Genomic DNA, 22,874 nt, shown 5'->3' on the forward strand with positions numbered 1-22,874 from the left:
CCATTTATGCAAACGACGGCACACTGGTTTTTTTATTTTTCTTCTCGTGGCGTGCACAGGTATGCTAGGAATGCATCTGCATAAATGAGGCTAGACGATATACGTGCGCGTAGACTCGTTGTGAACGTGCTTTAATGGTGCGACCCCGACACGTCCGCGAGTTTATCTCGGCCTTATACCTGCTGCTTCATGGGATTCCCGTACATGCTTTTCATCCTTCCAGTTACATCGTAAACCCTCCGTTCGCTCGCGACCCCTCTCTGCCTTTACGCTTCTCTCGGACAACATTCTCATCACGGTTTGTTCAGCCTAGATCCCTTCCGCGAGGGCGAGTAGACGCGCGTATGATACAGTGTATTATACCCCGCGCATTACATGTATATGTATACCTTCTCGATCTTATACGATCATTATGCTATAAATAACTTGACCCATAAATTTTATGCAGGGACATTTGTGAAACTAGCAATACCTTAAGTCTTTCTCATACTCAGAGATAGTATTTGAAATAGAAAATGAAAATACGTACATATATTCTCTCTAAGCTACTTCTATCAAGCTATTTCTCCTACTAGGTTATATAAATGGTTAATGAAATAATTCACATTTGTATATTGCAATAGAAATTTTATTTGGAATGTTTAGTTGATTTTACGAATCAAAAATGTGCAAAGTCATCATACGATTACATACGTTATATGAAATTTACCAATGAAGAAACAATCGCATTTACATATGGTATTTCACTAAATACTAAATCGAGCGAGAACAATAGAATAATAAATGTTATAGCTATGATATGGTATAATAGAAATAATATTTGAAAATGCAGCTAGTTTTTTTATGCAACTATTGTAAGAAATCGAATCCTGCAATACAGACAGTAATATACATGTTTCTAAACGACACTTTTAAGTTTTTTGTTATTTTACAATTGAAAGAGAAATTTATTTTATATATATATATATATATATATATATATATATATATATACATGCGGAATATTAAATTATAAAAATATTTTAATTTTTGTTCATCAATTATTTATGAAAGGATTGATGTATCACCGAACAATTGATGTCACACGAATGATAACAGAATCAATGCATGTAAGCATTAGCGCGCTACATGTCGCAAAAACCGAACACTGCGTGTTATTGTTATATTTAATTATTATGGTATTATTATATTTAATATCATGACTTAAAAAAAAATCGGATTCCGATCTATCTTGACAGTGGCAAACTGCATTTTTATATATATTCTTATTTTTAAAAAAGTCTGTTGTTGTTTTTTTTTTAACATTCTCTTTCTCTTTCTCTCTCTCTCTCTCTCTCTTTCTCCGTAGGCCATTGAATTGTTTAAAATTTATTCTGATATTTATTTGCATTAATAAGCGTGTTTGCTTCGATAGGAAAAAAAAAACACATTATCTCTAGATTATAACTTACAATTATCATTGTTGTACGGCACGGTAATGTCTGGGCGACTCTGTGTCTGCTGGATGGGCGAAAGTTCGCGATAAGAAGCGCCAGCATCCTGATAACCGTCCTGCCAACGTTCCGGATGCCGCTGATAAGCCCCCGAGAAGATTCTGGTGTATCTCAGGTAACAACCGCTCGGTATTTGCCACTGCAAATCGGGTATTAGGATAGCCGGAATTTTTATCCACCCTCCCCCTTACGTAATCATGAAAAACCTCTTTTACGTCTACTTACGCTGTAAGAGGAGCTCGACACGGGCTGCGGCGGTCTGCCGGGACACATCAGCATCTTTCTTCTGTAGAATCTCGGCTAAACGAGGAGATAAGTGCATTGAGCCACGGTCTCGCACATGAATTTCTCTCACGCTTTAATCTACGACTATATCCTTGAAAGGGCTCTCTCGGCCGAGACTGGCGCGCGACAAAACCATTTCGCTTTAAACGCTTACCGTCATAAAAGATATTGATGTCTCTCTCGATATTTTCGTTAGGTAAAAGCCATTTCAGTTTATCTGTCTTGTCTCGTCGCACTCGCGCGCGTATAAATTTATTAATATGCAAAAGGCGATATTTTTGGGAAAAACGAGAGATCGGATAAAAGTGTTTTATACTCACTTCAGAATTATGATCCTCCTCGGATTCTGCAAGAATACGATATTTGATCAATTGTTTCGTTTTTTGTTTTTTTTTTTGTTTTTTTCTCCACCCAATTATTAATTATATTTATACGAAAGAGAAAAATTTAGCGATATTTGATATTTGAAAAGAATCGAAAGTGTTACATTTCGCCGCGAAACCTTTTCCATTTCTCGCGGGATAGGCGGGAAAGGGCACAATGGCGTAAATTTACCTCTCACGTGTATCGAGAAATGGCATTCGGCTCGATTTCCGGCTGCATCCGAGGCGACGTAGCGCACGCTGTGAACGCCAGGATACATCACGTGTCCGGGACCCTATGCGAGATATACGATAATTAACTTTTCGCGCGATTGCATACAAATTTCCTTCCAGGAAAATGTCTTCTGGCTATACGCGAAAGGTACATAGACCAATCTTGCCTCATCGCGTTCCATACCAAAAATGAATCGCGTTATGGATCGAAATTCTCTTTTTTCTTTTTTTTTTTTTTTTTTTACCTTTCGAGAAATGGCATTCGGCTCGATTTCCGGCTGCATCCGAGGCGACGTAGCGCACGCTGTGAACGCCAGGATACATCACGTGTCCGGGACCCTATGCGAGATATACGATAATTAACTTTTCGCGCGATTGCATACAAATTTCCTTCCAGGAAAATGTCTTCTGGCTATACGCGAAAGGTACATAGACCAATCTTGCCTCATCGCGTTCCATACCAAAAATGAATCGCGTTATGGATCGAAATTCTCTTTTTTCTTTTTTTTTTTTTTTTTATACGATTCGCGAAGCAGCTACTTACTCGCACGATCCTCGTTTCAATTTACCTAATCAGATTAACTGTCACAGGTTGCATAATGTTCAGGACCATTTATAACCCGCGCTATCGAGGGAGCGCAAAGCCACCAATTATCCGTGTGCGCTGGTTATCGCGCACGGACAGGGTAATCCCTGTTATTACGTTAATAAAGTACACGTACAACCCTTTTCACGGCAAAACGCCAGAAAAGTAAAAGGAAGACGGGAGAGGCGTTGGCCCGACAATGATTAATCGGCCGGCCCGGTACTTTTTCCTACGAAGATACGCTCGCGAAGAAAATCGCAGATATCTCTCGCTGCATCGCGTAACAGTCCTTTCGCGAGTCTCGAATTATGAGCGGATAATTAATGAACGGAATATCTTTATTCGATATTAATATGCTCGATTGTCAACACCGGCAAACTTTTAATTAACTTCGAGATCAATGACAACGCGAAGGAAAAGTAAAAACTTTTGCCTGCGACACACTCGGATTTGCGAATTAGAAAAAATTGAGAAAATTTGAAGATTGATAGTGATATAAAATAAGAATACGTGCCACGTACCCTCGTCTTATAAACGTGCTCCACTGCGACATTGTCGGTGAACGTCGGTTCTTGCCAGAATATCAAACGGTTTCGTTCTCCCGGACTCAATCTGACTTCGAAGGACGTGGGACACATTGTAACCTTGGGATTTTCCGTATCTGAAAAATTATCACAGCGTTTCCGGATAATCGAGCTTTCTTCTCAAGGATCATTACCCTTTATTTCGCATAGAAGCCCAAGTCGAAATTTTCATCCTATTTTCAACCTCATTTCTCTCACATTTATAGATTCTAAAGGATTTCGATGAGTTTAATTTACATAGGAATTGAATTTCTACTTTGTACCTCAAATAGTAAACGAACAGTTTTCCACTTAAAGATTTAAATGGAAGCGTCTGACAAGAGTCTATGTTAAATAGGTTTAAAAGGGAGTGATCTGACTTCTGTGCTTAAAATGAATGCTAAATTGAAAATTGAGATATCCATAAGTAGGAGGAAAATTTTGACTCGGGAATAGAGAGAAACTAGAGAATCACACAGAATAAAGCCGGCGTAATCGATCAAAAGCGAAAATATTGAGACGAGGACGTAAAGCGGTTATTTAGCCATTAAGAGTTTCGAAGCTGCCGCATAATTTCCACGAGTTTGTCCGATCGACGCGAGTTTATTCTGCGTAATCGCATATCGACTACGGCGATGCGCGGGTGCTCCTTCTTCCAGCCGCTGCGTTGCGGAAGGAACTTGCTTAAAGCGAGTTTCACGAACTTTCCGAATGAGTAATTAAGCGGGACGAGACGGGAATGCACTTTGCCGCGGAAACTAAAGTTTACCGCGTCGAACCGATTCGACGAGTGCCGGCTGATTCCCGTCCTCTGATCAATTGTGGTCCCCTCTCCCTCCTCCCTTGGTGGGGAAAGTTTCTTTTCTTGGAAAAAAATAGATGAATTTACGAGAAAAAAAGAGTATATCTCGGGATCCTGAATTAATAATCGACAAAATCAAAGATTGACTTTGGAGCTATTTAATTTTCCATTCTTCTCTTTATTTTTATATTTACTCATTTTAATTTTCGAGAAAAATATCGGGAATTAGAATAAGATCAATCTCGCGCCTTTTTCGAATTAAATTATATTCTTTTCTTCTTACTTGTATATTTTAATAGGATTCTGGTATTTTCTAGCGACATTATTACTATATTTTATCGCCGTCCGGTGTACACTGATATGCTCATTTATTTATAAATGCACGGCCACTGCTATCGCTGTAGCGATACTCGGCATAAGAAAAAGGAGCTTGCGAGAGATCTCAAGCGGATTTTATTCCTGTTTCCTCTTACACGCGAGACTTACCGCGTACTCTTATCACAATTCTACAGGTGCTGGTGTAATTAGAGACCGGCGACCACGCCGTAAAGGTAACGATCGTCGTACCCGCCAGCAGATCCGCTTGCATTTGCTTTGCCCACGGGGGTGAGGCGTGTACGTATCTAAAGAGAGGGGGAAAAAAAAACGAAATAAGAGGTCAACGTAGCGTATATGTAACTAGGTAAATGCGATGCACTTGCATCGTTCGATATTTAAATAATATTATCTCGTTTACATTAATGAAGAGAAACAGAGAGATAGATGCACAGAGGAAATATTAAATATGTATTTTTTTTTCCGGATTTTTTTTTTTATATAAACAAACTATATAAAATAAACGTAATCCGAATTAAATAAATCTACAGGCAAGAAATATTATATTATCGAGTTGAGTAAGCTATCATAAATTCATTTGACTCAGCACTCAGACGTTGCTCCATTATATAGTTAGGTATAATTATACGCTTCATTATGTATAATCGTACGTATTTCTTACCTCCACCAGTTCATGTTGGACTTCGGTTGTGGGAAAGTTACCCGTATAGTGTTTTGCCTAGCCGGCAGTTCGACATCCATGTCCTGGGGGCAGCTCACGAACGGTCGTGGCATGTCTACGGCGATAAAGTCGATTGTTGTTAAGTTTCCGATATCGATAGCCCAATTCCCGTATAGTGATTACGTTGGCGCGCATTTCCCACGCTATCGCGTTGCGTTCTTATAAGAGGCGTTACTTTAACGCGCCGGAAAATATCCCATCGCGTGTGCAAACTTTCTTACGCCCTTCTTTTCGTTTTACATCGTATACGATAATACAACAATAGTGTTAAATATACAGACTCCCGAAGAGCCTTACTTTTTTTTCACGGTAGATAACTTTTTGATCGATTTTAAATTGACCTTATCTTTTCTTTTTATTAAAACATCGAATAACTAAATCAAGTTCATGAATTTTTCTGAGACATTTTCTATATTCCATAAATGTCAATGTTTGATAAAAGATGGAAATGAAAGAAAGAGAACGTCGCTTTTAGAAAGATCCGATTTAAATACTTTGTTTTAAAAGCTGATTTCCGCATATTAGCGGGAGATGTCCGCAAAAATCTGAAATGGCGCGGTAGAAGGGTAGAATCAAAATCTCCTTTCCATTAAACGAAACAATTAGCGCCGCGAAGAAGAACCGCGAAAATGCGAGCGGGCATGAAAAAGCGGGCAAAGCGGATGGAACGAACGGGAGGAAAAGAGCGGAACATAAAAAGCCGCCGACCCGGAGTAAGCTCGTTAAGGGGCGGCGTTAACGTATGATCTCGTTAGCAGGCAGCCTCTACACAGGAACTTTGTAATATTAAAAGCTGTTTCCGAGTGGAGCATGACTAATTTAACGCGTCCGAGAATTTTCGCCGTTAGATTACTCTAGTCTGAACCGGCGATATTTTACGTTCGATTGCGCATCCTTCGAACATGCTTCCCTTGCATTTATCGGAAAGAACAACCTTAAGAGAAAATCAATTGAAAGTACATAAACGCGTCTTACTCACGTTCTTCCGCTAACGTTTTCTTCCCCCAAAGAAACGACATCCAAGTCTCAGGGAAAATGTTGCAAGCGCGTCTTACGAGTAAAATTTTGCTTATTTCGAAGCGAAGATAAATTTTCAATAATTTTAGAACAAAAATACGCGCGAGAAAATTATGAAACGATATAAAGTGAGAATAACGATCCGTATTAAAGTATCGCCTTTTAACGCAACTGTCAGGTTGTTAAAAATTTTATCGGGTGAACATCTCGATATAATTTCGCGCAAAGTTACGACGGGGACGGACAACGCCTGCAGCGTTTTTTCTCGGTAACTATAGAACTGAGACAGACTAAGTTACTTGGATTATAAAGGGAGTCTGTCACAACTTCACGCAGACAGATAGGCTCTTTCCCGTTCCATCGGCCCTCGCTAACGCAGTGTCTCGTGTGCGGCCCTTCTAGTCGAAATCCTCCCCGACATCGAACGTGACACTTGGCACCCTGCGGATAGACGGATGCTCCGGAAGGGTGGCCGGGACATCTAATCTGTTCGATTTTAAAGAAAGTACTTGTTGGATAATATTGAATTTTGATATTTTATTTTAAAAATATTTAAGATGATTTCTGTCGCGATATATATCGTTCTCTTAATAATTTTCAATTCTACGAATTTTCCGATTTCTCGCGCTTTTTATAAAGCTACATGTTTATAAAATTTTAAAATCAAACTAGTACAAATTAATGTATGTATTAATGTTGTAGAAATTTATATTGAAATTTAATAATCATATAAAAAAGAAATAAGAAATATTTAAAGATATATTTTAGACATATTTTTCTTAATTCGCTCGAGTTTTGCACCTAACATAGTTTACGGTATCACACGATAATTCGCACCTCTCCGTGTAAAGGTGGCTCTATAGCATGACATTTCGATGTTGGTGAGACGCAAGTCCTCTCGTCGGGTGCCAACACTAAATCCACACTGCAAGTGCAGTAGTAACTTCCGGCGGTATTGACACACTCGCCTGTGCAACCGCCGTTTTGGCTTAGACATTCGTTCACATCTTGACATTGCCTCCTGTTTATTCAAACCCACAGATGAGAGATTTATCAGAAGGAAAAAGAGAAATCTTGATCTCTAGTTTGTTGTCGTTGCAGTAATATTCGCGCTTACATCTTACCTCGAAATTAACGCGTATCCAGCCCGACAAGCGCAAATAAAAGATCCCACGGTATTAATGCACTCTTGATCGCATCCGTCACGATGCCATTCGCATTCGTCGATATCTAATGTCAAATTTGCGTAATCATTGTTATAAAAAGTCACGCAATTATACGCAAAACGAAGAATGGAATCGAAAAGCTAGATATTATCAAATCAATCCATAAGTATTTTTAAGAATTTTAAAAAGAAATAAATTAAGATATTTATTATTTTATTAATTTTTTTTTTACTATATATAATATATATTATTGCGCTTCTCTCATATATACATACACATAATTTATTGTGCGACAAACAAACTTTTTAATAAAACTATATATAAAGTTTATGGATTGACTTGATTTTGATTCTTTGTTATATAGGCAATACTACCATATTTTGCAATGCCTTATAACTTGCCTACGCATTCGTCCCCTTGCAGTTGAAATCCAGGAGGACACGTGCAATAATACGAACCGGGTGTATTGATGCATTTCTCGTTGCAAGGTGCCCTTTCGATGCACTCGTCGATGTCTGTGCAAAAGTAAACTCAGTTCAGTACGATTAAGCGATGTCGTTTTTTCTTTTCTCGGAAAACGTTTCCGCACACGAACCTACACAGGTATCGTCCTGGAATCGATATCCCGCCTCGCACTCGCAACGATAACCGCCCGGCATGTTGGTGCATTTGTTGCCCTTGCAGATACCAGCCGCGCATTCGTCGACGTCTAAAAAGCATACACATCACGCATACACACAGATATCACACATACATACACACACACACACATATATATATATATATTGCTTTGCGAAAACTTCGACCGAGCTAAGCGAGTCTAACTTTGTAGCAAGCTTCGAAAGTGGAACATGCAGCGAAATCGTGTAATAAAGAGTCACGCGTTATCCGTTACAGTCAGATTTTCCAGAGGCGATGATATCATACACAACGGTAATTTGTAAATATAAATTGTAAAAATAAATTAATACAATTTTCTCTTTTTTATATTATTGTTTTATACGCGACTCGTTTCACGAATGTCATGCTAAGATATCTCTCGCTAAAGAAATAAAAATCCATTCGATGAAAATAATAACAACAGCAAATTCCAAAATAAATATAGTTATAATTCTAAATCTAATAGATTTTACGTGTCTCACTCACCGACGCAAGTAGAATTCATCATCCGGAATCCTTCCTTACATTTGCACTCGTAAGAGCCAGGTTTATTGACGCAGATATGATCGCAGCTGTGCTCTCCCTCGCATTCGTCGATGTCATGACACTCGGAATCATCGATCCCGCCCTTTTGAAAACCTTCCTCGCACGAGCACACCGCGGTACCGTTCACCGCGACGCAAATCTGTTCGCAGCCGCCGTTGCGCTCGTCCTGACAAGGATCGGACGGTCGACAGGATCCGTTTCGCGGTACGTGACCTGGCAAGCATTCGCAGCGAAAGGATCCCAGGGTGTTGATGCATGTCGTATAATCACAATCACCGTTGTCGTTCGCGCATTCGTCGACATCGACACAGGTTCTCTCGTCCTGGGACAGCTCGTAGCCGGTCAGACAGGAGCAGAAGTGGCCGCCAACGGTGTTGTTGCAAACGTGGGAACACTCGCCGTTCCGCTCTTGACACTCGTCGATGTCCAGGCAGGTGGACTCATCGGCATGCAAGTAATGTCCCTCGTGACAGGCGCACGTGTAGCCGCCCAGCAAGTTTACGCATTCGTGGGTGCAATTGTGACGATCGGTCAGACACTCGTCCACGTCCACGCACTTTTTCTCATCGTCCGGCATCAGGATATAGCCAGCGGGACACTCGCAACGATAACCACCCTCGGTGTTTACGCACGTGTGAGAGCAGCTCGATTCCACGTCGTTCTCAAACTCCTCGCATTCGTCGATGTCCTCGCAGGTTCTGAGATCACGTTTCAGGCGGAAGCCGAGCGGGCAAGAGCAACTGACGTTCGAGATTGCAACTTTGTCGGGATCTTCTTCCTGATGACAATAATGAGAACAATTGCCATTGTCGCGCTTGCAACCGTCTATCAAAATGCAAGTTCTATTATTTCGCTCCAGAATATATTCCGCTGGACACAGACACTGGAAGGAACCTACGAGATTCACGCACGAATGCGAACATCCCGCGTTCTCGCTCTCGCATTCGTTGATATCGTCGCAGAGAGTAGGATCTTGAAGATTCTGCGTGAAACCGATGTTGCAGGAACAATCGAAGCTGCCGAGTGCGTTCACGCATTGATGAGTACAATTGTCATCCAGTTCCAGACACTCGTCGATGTCCACGCAAGTTGCATTGTCCCGCGGTGACAGACGATAACCGTCAGGACACTCGCAGACGATCGAGTCCTCCGCGAAGAAGCAAATGTCCGAGCATCCTCCATTCTCAACCAAACATAGGTTTCTGTGAATACAAAGAGTGTCATCGTCCTCCGACAGGATCATTTCTTCGGGACACGAACATGTCACATTACCGTCCTCGTGATCGTGACACGAGTGAGAACAACCGCCATTGTCGATCTTACATCCATCTTCTCGTACGCAAATCTTTTGATCCTCCGCCAGGATCATACCGGCTGGACAGGCGCAAGTGACAGTTCCGTCCTCGTAATAACACAGATGGGAACAACCGCCGTTATTTTCATTCTGATCCTCGTTCTCGTGCGCGCACGTCATTTTGTCCTCCGATAAAATCATTTCGGGCGGGCAGGAACAGGATGCCCGGTCGTTCTCGTGATGACAGAAATGCGAGCATCCTCCGTTGTCGATCGAACACGCGTTTATCTCGACGCATGTCTTGCCGTCGTCCTTCAACAGTTTGTAGTTGTCGGGACACGCACATTCGACGCTTCCTTCTGTGTTTGCGCACAGATGCGAACACCCTCCGTTATTCTGGATACACTCGTTGATGTCTTCGCAGGTCCTGCCGTCGTCCTGCAGCTCGTATCCCTCGGGACAAGTACAGTTGAAAGTGCCGTTTGTATTCAAGCATCCGTGCGAGCAGCTTGTATCCTCGAACGAGCACTCGTCGATGTCCTCGCAGTTTCTGCGATCGTTATTTAATTGAAATCCCGAAGGACATTCGCAATGATAAGCTCTTTCGGTATTAATGCAAACGTGACTGCACGTGTGAGATCCGTCGGAGCATTCGTCTATATCTTGGCAAGTCTTCTCGTCGTCCTGTAACTCGTGTCCTTCCGGGCAGCCACAACGAATCCCCCCGTCGATCTGTTCGCACGTGTGTGAGCAACCGTGATCCTGGGCGCAAGGATCGTCCGACAATTGCTCGCAGGTCCTAGAATCTTCTTGCAGATGCCAACCGGAAGGACACTCGCAAAAGTAAGAGCCCTTAATATTAATACAATCGTGGGAACATTTATGTTCCCGTTCGTCCTGGCACTCGTCGATATCTTCGCAGATATGTTCTTTATGCGAATATAAATATCCTGTAGGACAGGTGCAATTGTTATTTTCTTGAGACTCTGTACACTCGTCCTGGATGACGGCGATGCATGTACGATTATCCTCTTCAAGCTCGAATCCTGTCGGACAGGAACATGAGTAAGATCCCTCGAGATTCTTACAATCGTGACTGCAATCGTTCGCCGCCTCGTTTTCACACTCGTCCTGATCCTTACACGTGTTGCCGTCCACGTCCAAAGAATAACCCGCGGGACACTCGCATCTATAACTCGTATCTATCGTTACGCACGAGTGCGAGCACGAGGAATTGGAGCAAGGATCGATCTTCGCGCAGCTGAGACCATCATCCTCCAGGATCCATCCGGAAGGACACGAGCAACGGTAGGACGCGTATTCGTTAAGGCACAAATGCGAACACTCGTGATCGCCCTCGAGACACTCGTCGATGTCTTGACACTCATCATTGTCGTCGTCCCGTCTAAGTCCTCGAGAACACGTGAAATCCCCGCACGTGAGACCGTCCTCGAGAAGCTTCATATCTCGCGGACAAGCGCAATGATAACTGCCGGGGATATTAACGCACTCGTGCGAACAATCGTGCTCGTTCTCCAGACACTCGTCGACGTCCGAGCAAGTCGCTCGATCGTCCAACAGCTGGTATCCGATCGGACAGACGCATCGCGGCCCGTCTTCGGTATCCTCGCACATGTGAGAGCAAAGATTCTTGAAGCTGGTGCAGTTCCTCTGTTCCTCGCAGGTCGCATTGTCCTTCATCAGGACGAATCCAGGAGGACACTCGCACGTGTACGCGCCGACGATATTAAGACAGATGTGGGAACAAGCGTGAGACTTGTCCGTGCACTCGTCCACATCCTTACACATCGCACCATCCTCTGCAAGTCTGTAACCATCATGACAGATGCAACGATAGCGGCCCGGCTCGTTCACGCACTCGTGTTGACAGCCGTGCGATTTATTCTCGTCGCACTCGTTTATGTCTGAAAAGAATATCAAGCGAGAGATAATGTTAATAACTCGTGTACGAGAGATGATAAAACTCTCTCTGTCTCTAAAAGTTTTATGTTATCGGATACCAACACTTACCGACGCACTCGAAATTTTCATTCTTCTTGAAGCCATCCTCGCACTTGTGCGGATTCTGCGGAACTTCGGTAATCTCCTCTCCATAATCATTGTCGTCGTCACTGTCTTCCTCGTTATCGTCTTCGCTCTCGTTATCGTAATCTTCTTCTCGAAGGATCTTTGTTACCATGTTTGGATGTACTTTACTTATGCACTTGTAAGATCCCACTGTATTCTCGCACTCGGTATCTTCTGTACAAATCTCCGACGTCGTTTTGCATTCATCAACATCTAAATAAAAAAGATAATACTTTATAATGTTCGTTTTTAGAATCTAACGTCAGTAAAATTTTAATCAAATAAGAAAGATGTCAAATAATTTTATCAGTGAACTTTTCCATTGTGATTTAAATTTGACGAAAATGAATTATATCTACCTCTATTTATAATAATTTTCAAACAGATTGCAAGGCACACAATTAAATTTTTTAAAAATTGCTTTAATTGATATAAAATTATTTTAATTTATATAAAAATGAAAATAGCTGGAAGTTAATATAATCGATTGAAAGTGAGATAGAAAATATCTGTGTGCACCTTGACAAGTCTTCCAATCATTAGTTAGATAGAAGCCATCCGGACAGAGACAGAAGACACTTCCAGGCGTGTTCAAGCACAGGTGAGAGCAATTTGCGTTATTCAGAGCACATTCGTCAATATCCTCGCAAGTGTGATTGTCGGCAGCTAATTTGTATCCAGGAATATCCGCGCAGCTGCACTCGTAGCCGCCTACGAGATTGCGACAACTGCCTTGACAAGGCCCGTGTCCATTGTTTGACAGACACTCGTTGATATCTGTGTAATAATGTATGGTATCGTGCAATTTTCGATACAGTCCCGTTTATTAAATACAAGCGCTTTATAACGCGCTTTCGCGTTCCGTTAAATCAAGAGAGATATTAGAAAATAAATCCAAAAGTTAAATTAAATTACAAATAAAAAACGTCAAATTAATTTTAACGTTAAATTAATTTACAAATAAAAAAATTACAAATAAAAATCAATTTAAATAATAAATTTAAATTGATAAAATCAGCAAAAATATTTCTCAAAAATGTCTCTTTGCTCATGATTAACCTTGGCAAGAATGACCGTCGGTTCCCAGCTGAAAACCATGATGACACTCGCAGGAGTAGGAACCAGGTTCGTTCCGACAGATATCGGCGCATTTCGTTATACCTTCCGCACACTCGTCGATGTCTAAAAAAATATTGAGGAGGAAAGAGAAGGATCGACCATTAATCGCTTTATAACTGCGCGATGATGAAATTATTAAATTAAATCTTTAAAGATTTATATATGTAGCTTTTACTCTTTTTTTTTTTTTTTGACGTGACAGGGTGTTGATGCATGTCGTATAATCACAATCACCGTTGTCGTTTGCGCATTCGTCGACATCGACACAGGTTCTCTCGTCCTGGGACAGCTCGTAGCCGGTCAGACAGGAGCAGAAGTGGCCGCCAACGGTGTTGTTGCAAACGTGGGAACACTCGCCGTTCCGCTCTTGACACTCGTCGATGTCCAGGCAGGTGGACTCATCGGCATGCAAGTAATGTCCCTCGTGACAGGCGCACGTGTAGCCGCCCAGCAAGTTTACGCATTCGTGGGTGCAATTGTGACGATCGGTCAGACACTCGTCCACGTCCACGCACTTTTTCTCATCGTCCGGCATCAGGATATAGCCAGCGGGACACTCGCAACGATAACCACCCTCGGTGTTTACGCACGTGTGAGAGCAGCTCGATTCCACGTCGTTCTCAAACTCCTCGCATTCGTCGATGTCCTCGCAGGTTCTGAGATCACGTTTCAGGCGGAAGCCGAGCGGGCAAGAGCAACTGACGTTCGAGATTGCAACTTTGTCGGGATCTTCTTCCTGATGACAATAATGAGAACAATTGCCATTGTCGCGCTTGCAACCGTCTATCAAAATGCAAGTTCTATTATTTCGCTCCAGAATATATTCCGCTGGACACAGACACTGGAAGGAACCTACGAGATTCACGCACGAATGCGAACATCCCGCGTTCTCGCTCTCGCATTCGTTGATATCGTCGCAGAGAGTAGGATCTTGAAGATTCTGCGTGAAACCGATGTTGCAGGAACAATCGAAGCTGCCGAGTGCGTTCACGCATTGATGAGTACAATTGTCATCCAGTTCCAGACACTCGTCGATGTCCACGCAAGTTGCATTGTCCCGCGGTGACAGACGATAACCGTCAGGACACTCGCAGACGATCGAGTCCTCCGCGAAGAAGCAAATGTCCGAGCATCCTCCATTCTCAACCAAACATAGGTTTCTGTGAATACAAAGAGTGTCATCGTCCTCCGACAGGATCATTTCTTCGGGACACGAACATGTCACATTACCGTCCTCGTGATCGTGACACGAGTGAGAACAACCGCCATTGTCGATCTTACATCCATCTTCTCGTACGCAAATCTTTTGATCCTCCGCCAGGATCATACCGGCTGGACAGGCGCAAGTGACAGTTCCGTCCTCGTAATAACACAGATGGGAACAACCGCCGTTATTTTCATTCAGACACTCGTTCTCGTGCGCGCACGTCATTTTGTCCTCCGATAAAATCATTTCGGGCGGGCAGGAACAGGATGCCCGGTCGTTCTCGTGATGACAGAAATGCGAGCATCCTCCGTTGTCGATCGAACACGCGTTTATCTCGACGCATGTCTTGCCGTCGTCCTTCAACAGTTTGTAGTTGTCGGGACACGCACATTCGACGCTTCCTTCTGTGTTTGCGCACAGATGCGAACACCCTCCGTTATTCTGGATACACTCGTTGATGTCTTCGCAGGTCCTGCCGTCGTCCTGCAGCTCGTATCCCTCGGGACAAGTACAGTTGAAAGTGCCGTTTGTATTCAAGCATCCGTGCGAGCAGCTTGTATCCTCGAACGAGCACTCGTCGATGTCCTCGCAGTTTCTGCGATCGTTATTTAATTGAAATCCCGAAGGACATTCGCAATGATAAGCTCTTTCGGTATTAATGCAAACGTGACTGCACGTGTGAGATCCGTCGGAGCATTCGTCTATATCTTGGCAAGTCTTCTCGTCGTCCTGTAACTCGTGTCCTTCCGGGCAGCCACAACGAATCCCCCCGTCGATCTGTTCGCACGTGTGTGAGCAACCGTGATCCTGGGCGCAAGGATCGTCCGACAATTGCTCGCAGGTCCTAGAATCTTCTTGCAGATGCCAACCGGAAGGACACTCGCAAAAGTAAGAGCCCTTAATATTAATACAATCGTGGGAACATTTATGTTCCCGTTCGTCCTGGCACTCGTCGATATCTTCGCAGATATGTTCTTTATGCGAATATAAATATCCTGTAGGACAGGTGCAATTGTTATTTTCTTGAGACTCTGTACACTCGTCCTGGATGACGGCGATGCATGTACGATTATCCTCTTCAAGCTCGAATCCTGTCGGACAGGAACATGAGTAAGATCCCTCGAGATTCTTACAATCGTGACTGCAATCGTTCGCCGCCTCGTTTTCACACTCGTCCTGATCCTTACACGTGTTGCCGTCCACGTCCAAAGAATAACCCGCGGGACACTCGCATCTATAACTCGTATCTATCGTTACGCACGAGTGCGAGCACGAGGAATTGGAGCAAGGATCGATCTTCGCGCAGGTGAGACCATCATCCTCCAGGATCCATCCGGAAGGACACGAGCAACGGTAGGACGCGTATTCGTTAAGGCACAAATGCGAACACTCGTGATCGCCCTCGAGACACTCGTCGATGTCTTGACACTCATCATTGTCGTCGTCCCGTCTAAGTCCTCGAGAACACGTGAAATCCCCGCACGTGAGACCGTCCTCGAGAAGCTTCATATCTCGCGGACAAGCGCAATGATAACTGCCGGGGATATTAACGCACTCGTGCGAACAATCGTGCTCGTTCTCCAGACACTCGTCGACGTCCGAGCAAGTCGCTCGATCGTCCAACAGCTGGTATCCGATCGGACAGACGCATCGCGGCCCGTCTTCGGTATCCTCGCACATGTGAGAGCAAAGATTCTTGAAGCTGGTGCAGTTCCTCTGTTCCTCGCAGGTCGCATTGTCCTTCATCAGGACGAATCCAGGAGGACACTCGCACGTGTACGCGCCGACGATATTAAGACAGATGTGGGAACAAGCGTGAGACTTGTCCGTGCACTCGTCCACATCCTTACACATCGCACCATCCTCTGCAAGTCTGTAACCATCATGACAGATGCAACGATAGCGGCCCGGCTCGTTCACGCACTCGTGTTGACAGCCGTGCGATTTATTCTCGTCGCACTCGTTTATGTCTGAAAAGAATATCAAGCGAGAGATAATGTTAATAACTCGTGTACGAGAGATGATAAAACTCTCTCTGTCTCTAAAAGTTTTATGTTATCGGATACCAACACTTACCGACGCACTCGAAATTTTCATTCTTCTTGAAGCCATCCTCGCACTTGTGCGGATTCTGCGGAACTTCGGTAATCTCCTCTCCATAATCATTGTCGTCGTCACTGTCTTCCTCGTTATCGTCTTCGCTCTCGTTATCGTAATCTTCTTCTCGAAGGATCTTTGTTACCATGTTTGGATGTACTTTACTTATGCACTTGTAAGATCCCACTGTATTCTCGCACTCGGTATCTTCTGTACAAATCTCCGACGTCGTTTTGCATTCATCAACATCTAAATAAAAAAGATAATACTTTATAATGTTCGTTTTTAGAATCTAACGTCAGTAAAATTTTAATCAAATAAGAAAGATGTCAAATAATTTTATCAGTGAACTTTTCCATTGTGATTTAAATTTGACGAAAATGAATTATATCTACCTCTATTTATAATAATTTTCAAACAGATTGCAAGGCACACAATTAAATTTTTTAAAAATTGCTTTAATTGATATAAAATTATTTTAATTTATATAAAAATGAAAATAGCTGGAAGTTAATATAATCGATTGAAAGTGAGATAGAAAATATCTGTGTGCACCTTGACAAGTCTTCCAATCATTAGTTAGATAGAAGCCATCCGGACAGAGACAGAAGACACTTCCAGGCGTGTTCAAGCACAGGTGAGAGCAATTTGCGTTATTCAGAGCACATTCGTCAATATCCTCGCAAGTGTGATTGTCGGCAGCTAATTTGTATCCAGGAATATCCGCGCAGCTGCACTCGTAGCCGCCTACGAGATTGCGACAACTGCCTTGACAAGGCCCGTGTCCATTGTTTGACAGACACTCGTTGATATCTGTGTAATAATGTATGGTATCGTGCAATTTTCGATACAGTCCCGTTTATTAAATACAAGCGCTTTATAACGCGCTTTCGCGTTCCGTTAAATCAAGAGAGATATTAGAAAATAAATCCAAAAGTTAAATTAAATTACAAATAAAAAACGTCAAATTAATTTTAACGTTAAATTAATTTACAAATAAAAAAATTACAAATAAAAATCAATTTAAATAATAAATTTAAATTGATAAAATCAGCAAAAATATTTCTCAAAAATGTCTCTTTGCTCATGATTAACCTTGGCAAGAATGACCGTCGGTTCCCAGCTGAAAACCATGATGACACTCGCAGGAGTAGGAACCAGGTTCGTTCCGACAGATATCGGCGCATTTCGTTATACCTTCCGCACACTCGTCGATGTCTAAAAAAATATTGAGGAGGAAAGAGAAGGATCGACCATTAATCGCTTTATAACTGCGCGATGATGAAATTATTAAATTAAATCTTTAAAGATTTATATATGTAGCTTTTACTCTTTTTTTTTTTTTTTTGACGTGATTAAATAATTTACGCAACTTTGACGCTGATAAAATAATGAAGCTACGCATGAAATTGAATAACAAATTTGCGTCTGCCGCTGAAAATTTATAATGTAATGATCAACAGTTTCCTTTGAAACATTCATTTATGATCGAGCGATGTATCGATATTTATCATCATTTTATCGCAGCGAGAAATTTAATAGCAATAATTGTACATTATCGGTACAGACACGCTGGGAAATCGCGTGCTATAACGGAGCCGCGTTGATGATGCGATCATCGAGCTACAAACGCGATATGATTCGCAAACATACCGCATATTGCAGCCGATAGAGCGAAAGCAGAAAATCGGTAAACGTAGAAAGCCGATAACTGCTTTTAAACTCGATCTCGGCCGCGATATGCGTACAATCCGACTCTTAAATAATCCGATACATGCCAAAACCGATGATTCTATTATTAAGACAATGTTTATGCAGATACCGCCATTTACTCGCGAAAGCGGTTAAAATTATACTCGCTATATTTATATATATCCGAAAATTGTTTTCACCAGACGAATGTCCCGCTTACGAATATCGCGCTTTATTCTCCCTCGCGTTTAGATCGGATAAATTTAAGAACGTTGAATGTGTGGTGTAAAAATGGGACATTGAAGGAATATCGGAAACGGCAAATACAAACGAATCGATAGGCACGGACAGTCGATACGAAAAAAGGTATACGCGAATTTCAGGACGGAAATATCAGATATCGAGATACATGTGTGAGTTTGATTTTCCTTCAAAAAATACGAGAATGTTGGAGATGCAATACCATAAGTCTACATATGCGAGCACTACGTAAGACGTGTGGATTACCTATGCAAGAGGATCCTTTAGCTCGAAAGCCATCGAAACAGGAACACTTTATACCGATTGGCGTATCCTCGCACACGTGTTCGCATTCACCTGTACCCTGATCGCAACGTTTCACCTTTTCGATCGACAGTTCTAAGACAGTGAACATACATTTGACGATAAATTCTTGTATACTAAGGAAATTATATTAAAATTATTATAAAAATTATAAAAATTATTATAAAATAGATGAAAAAGGTTTCTAATTAGACTTACGATTTTCTCTCACGCATTTCGGACGACGTCCGAGCCAAGTGCCGTTACTGCAAAAAAGCCTATCCGTCGTCGAATCCACGAACACGTAACCATCCGCGCACTCGTAAACCGCAACGAGGTATCGATTGTACGGCGGCAGTACGTTCTTCCTTCTACAAAACAATGCATCCTATTATCCCGAATTTCTCTGAATACCATTATGAAAAGAACTGCGGAAAGAAATGTACAGTAGCTATAAAAAAATTTAAGTAAATTAAAAAATTACATTTTTTTCGCTAATTTTATCAAAATGTATTTCTGCATCATTTTGGAATGAGAACTATCTTGGTGCGAATACTAACCTGGCGTACTTGGCAAGGTAAGCGTGTTCGATCGAAGGAGCCTTAATAAGTTTCTTTCCCAGAGTCTTCGCGAAACAGCTGATATCCAGTTGAGACACCACAGTTTCATTTAGCCTTCTCGCCGTAGGTGATTTTGACAAGGATTTTTCGCGCGCTGGCTTCTTCCTTTTTTTCTTTCTCTTCTTGCCATCTTTTGTTTTTTTGCGCTTCTTTAATTCATCTATTTTATCCGGCGCATTTAGATATTCGTTTGCGGTTTGCAGGTCGCTCCCGTCCGAAACGATCGGTTGATCGCCGAGATAGAAATTGTTACGGAAATGTCGAAATACCTTGTTATCTATACAATGTATGCGTCGGCTAAGTTGCTTGTCACATCTCGTATCAAATAATATAATATAACATATATCTAGCAATATGTCAGTGTAATTTAATTAATTTAAATATTCGCAGGTGAGAAAAGAAATAGCGCATTGTACGCTTATTAAACTGATAAATAAAATATTCATTTTGCATGATTATAATTAAAGGGAATTTTAATTAAATTCTCGTCATTCGTACGCTGCTCATCGCGAATGGACTTTAAATAGAATATTTCACCGAGCAAAAATGTTTCCAGAGATACTCGAGTAGCGTATCGCGCGCGGAGGAAGACGCGAGGATTAATTTCGTTGGATATATATACGATGGTCTCACGCGCCGGAGATGCATACTTTTACCGTACAGATGAGATCGCTGTCGAATAATGGAACCTTTACGCGTTCCTATATCAAACGAATGACGTACAAAGTGGTAGAATACTTGTGATTCACGTTGATCCGTTAAAAGCGGTCTCATGAAAATTTACACCTCCCCTATTTAATCAAGAGACACGAAATATTGCAAAAGAAAATATATCCGATTCGTTAATCAATCAAGTGTCGAAAAATTTTCATGAGACTTTTGATCCTCCCATCTTTTATAGACAGTCTTATCATCAATTTTCGATCTCTTGTGTTGCGAGTAATTCATAGGCATTCGCATCTGAATAAACACAGGCTCTTTTAATGTTTCGTCAACGTGCGTCCTGACCAAATCCACAGGATATATGTGTACGTGTGTGCGTATAATCCGTGCGTGGTATATGACTTGGCGGTTCATCTCCATCGAATGCGAGCTATGCCGTGTCGGCGGATTTCGTGCCGCCGATAGCACGCGCGATGGAACGAGACGCGTTCCTGAAACTCCGAAACGCCACCCCCGCAAATTTTCCCCGGAATCTCAATCGGGGTTTGCCGGTCCACGATGTCGAAGGGCAGCGAGATAGAGATGGTCAGATTCATTCGCGCAATCGGCATTATTATAATCGTCAGTTTAAGTATCTGAATACTGTATTGATATCATTGAGATTTTTGGTACGTATTTAAATATGAAAGAAAGATAAGATTAATTTATTTGATAATACGGTGGTGAAAATTGCAATCATGAGATAATCCCTGCCTCTTTTCGTTCGCTCCCTTTTCTTATTCAATTAAAGAAGTTCTCCATTGGTTCTTCAAGATTTTGAGAGGAAGCGCGAAGAATAGGAGAGACATACTATACAGTATCGGGAGCAGTGCCAGCCCCCCGGCTTAAGATATGCCGATAACTTGAGCATCGGTGAAAATTGAATCCTCCACGGTAAAGTCGTGTTTCCACAAATCATAGGAACGGGCGTGCCGGGTAAATTGTTCTTCGAAACTTTCGAGACTTTCTGACATATAGTTCGTAGAGAACCGCGGTTTTAAATATATATAATTCCAATTCTCTAACTTAGATTATAACGCGATACTGAAATCCGATTGAACAATACAGATAGCATTTATTAATGTTGCAAAGAGCGATTTTTTTATTTTATTTTCTTTCAGATATCCTTTTTTAATTTTTTAGTATCTTCATTTAGCATCTATATTAAGGTTGAATTTATTTCTTTGATTCTGTTAACAATAAGATCACGAACGGAACATCGAATAATAGAGTAGCGAATTTAGTCATCCCTCGACCATCTTTATCTATTGATTGAAAGCTCGATCGTTTCGATTGAGTAAGCAAACCGCCGTTCACTGTTACAGTATTAAGAGCGAGTTTGGTGCCATGAGTCCCCTTTATTTCGACAGCTCGATGTCTCGCGTTAAACGGATTTGTCCGTCAGTCTATTGAACACATGCATCGAGGCTTCACAGCCAGGTTGACGAGGAGTTAAGTCCCTTTCATGCGAATAATTGACTTATGTCGATCGAATTAGTATAATGCCATGGACTATGCGCGGAGACATTATACGATACGTGATGCGTAGATATCCTTAATTCATTCGAGTCGAAAAACTAGTTTAAAGAAACTCTATTGGTACAGATTGAATGTACGATGTGAATGAAAATTATATTAATCAGATGACGCGAACGAGAATAATGAAGAAATAAATGTCTTATTAAATAGTAAAAAATGTCCTTCACACATAGCAGAGAGATGTCTTTTTTTATTAAAAAAGCGATGTAATTTTCCCCAACGATACCGTTTATAAGTTGCAATTATTGAGGATGCAATATGCGGATGTTCGAATCGACATAATTAGTGGCATTAATCATAATGAATACGTTCCGCGAATGAAAGGACGTCATTTGAGTCAAAGCGATGGCGATGCGTAATCGTGTAAAGAGATTGATATTAGACTCGCGCGCTCCGCGTTCCTAATTAATTCCGATGAGAGAGAGGCACGACTCGCTTAAAATAGGAGATGGTATCTTACCGCGAGGCACGCATTTCGGAATAGGATGGTCCCAACCGTCGGTGGTGCAAGTCATCACCTTGTGACCCTTAAGTCTACGGCTCTGCTCGCACGAGTATATAGCTTGCAGAGTACCGTTCTGAAGAATCTTCTCCCTCACTATCCCTCCTTGCGGTGGCTGTACCGCGGGACAGTTTCCGAGGATTCCTGAAAGCGATAAATACAGATTTTGCAGGCGATATTTAATCGTACAAATAAATTAAATTATACGCAAACGTAATAATAAAAGAATTAAATTCAATATTATGGGACAATTTTTATTTTTATCGAGCGCAATTTTCCGATGTCATTACTTTTGAAAGAGAAACAGCAATAAAGTTTTAATTAATAATAAATTTCGACAAACTTGGCGCTTTTATTTTCATTTTTTTTTTTAAGGCAATATTTTAACGATTATTTATATCCGCACGCACGTTCCATCGGTATTGCGTGATCGTCTGACGGTGCACGTGTGGCAACGAGTCCTGCCACAGGAGCAAAAGGAAAAGACGTATGTCAAGCGTATGGGAGATCTTGCGGTTGCGCAAGCACAGTGACGCGGGATTAAAATTGAATAATTCCACGGTAACATAATATACGGTCACGCCGTGACGTCCAGTGTATGCGCTTCCGCCGCAAAAATTTTACCGTAGGGCCACCGGACGCATGATGATGCGATGGCCGTCAACGAGGCGAACGTGGCTAGCGCAAAATGCGCCTCTCT

The 22,874-nt window shown here is 41.9% G+C and overlaps 2 protein-coding genes across 2 annotated transcripts in view; one reads left to right on the plus strand and one right to left on the minus strand.

The window, feature by feature from the left end:
• The window catches only part of LOC115237473, a 63,684-nt gene that overhangs the window by 29,206 nt on the left and 11,604 nt on the right, over positions 1-22,874 (plus strand). The gene's annotated exons all lie outside the window — the stretch shown is intronic.
• LOC115237415 (fibrillin-1-like) overlaps positions 1-22,874 on the minus strand; it is a 40,982-nt gene that overhangs the window by 7,932 nt on the left and 10,176 nt on the right. The window contains exons 2-25 of the mRNA XM_029810423.1: positions 22,133-22,318; positions 19,372-19,708; positions 19,031-19,182; positions 18,776-18,907; positions 17,672-17,794; positions 17,132-17,389; positions 16,556-16,825; positions 13,473-16,449; positions 13,213-13,388; positions 12,673-12,930; positions 12,097-12,366; positions 8,712-11,990; positions 8,161-8,274; positions 7,967-8,080; positions 7,524-7,629; positions 7,237-7,420; positions 6,699-6,885; positions 5,323-5,437; positions 4,812-4,948; positions 3,482-3,621; positions 2,334-2,436; positions 2,099-2,124; positions 1,719-1,793; positions 1,452-1,632 (exon numbers count right to left, since the gene is read on the minus strand). Coding sequence (XP_029666283.1) covers positions 1,452-1,632; positions 1,719-1,793; positions 2,099-2,124; positions 2,334-2,436; positions 3,482-3,621; positions 4,812-4,948; positions 5,323-5,437; positions 6,699-6,885; positions 7,237-7,420; positions 7,524-7,629; positions 7,967-8,080; positions 8,161-8,274; positions 8,712-11,990; positions 12,097-12,366; positions 12,673-12,930; positions 13,213-13,388; positions 13,473-16,449; positions 16,556-16,825; positions 17,132-17,389; positions 17,672-17,794; positions 18,776-18,907; positions 19,031-19,182; positions 19,372-19,708; positions 22,133-22,318 — 9,900 coding nt within the window. The remainder of the gene's footprint in view (positions 1-1,451; positions 1,633-1,718; positions 1,794-2,098; positions 2,125-2,333; positions 2,437-3,481; positions 3,622-4,811; positions 4,949-5,322; positions 5,438-6,698; positions 6,886-7,236; positions 7,421-7,523; positions 7,630-7,966; positions 8,081-8,160; positions 8,275-8,711; positions 11,991-12,096; positions 12,367-12,672; positions 12,931-13,212; positions 13,389-13,472; positions 16,450-16,555; positions 16,826-17,131; positions 17,390-17,671; positions 17,795-18,775; positions 18,908-19,030; positions 19,183-19,371; positions 19,709-22,132; positions 22,319-22,874) is intronic.

This window comes from Formica exsecta, unplaced genomic scaffold (assembly GCF_003651465.1).
Source record: "Formica exsecta isolate Colony F162 unplaced genomic scaffold, ASM365146v1 scaffold295, whole genome shotgun sequence".
NCBI lineage: Eukaryota > Metazoa > Arthropoda > Insecta > Hymenoptera > Formicidae > Formica > Formica exsecta.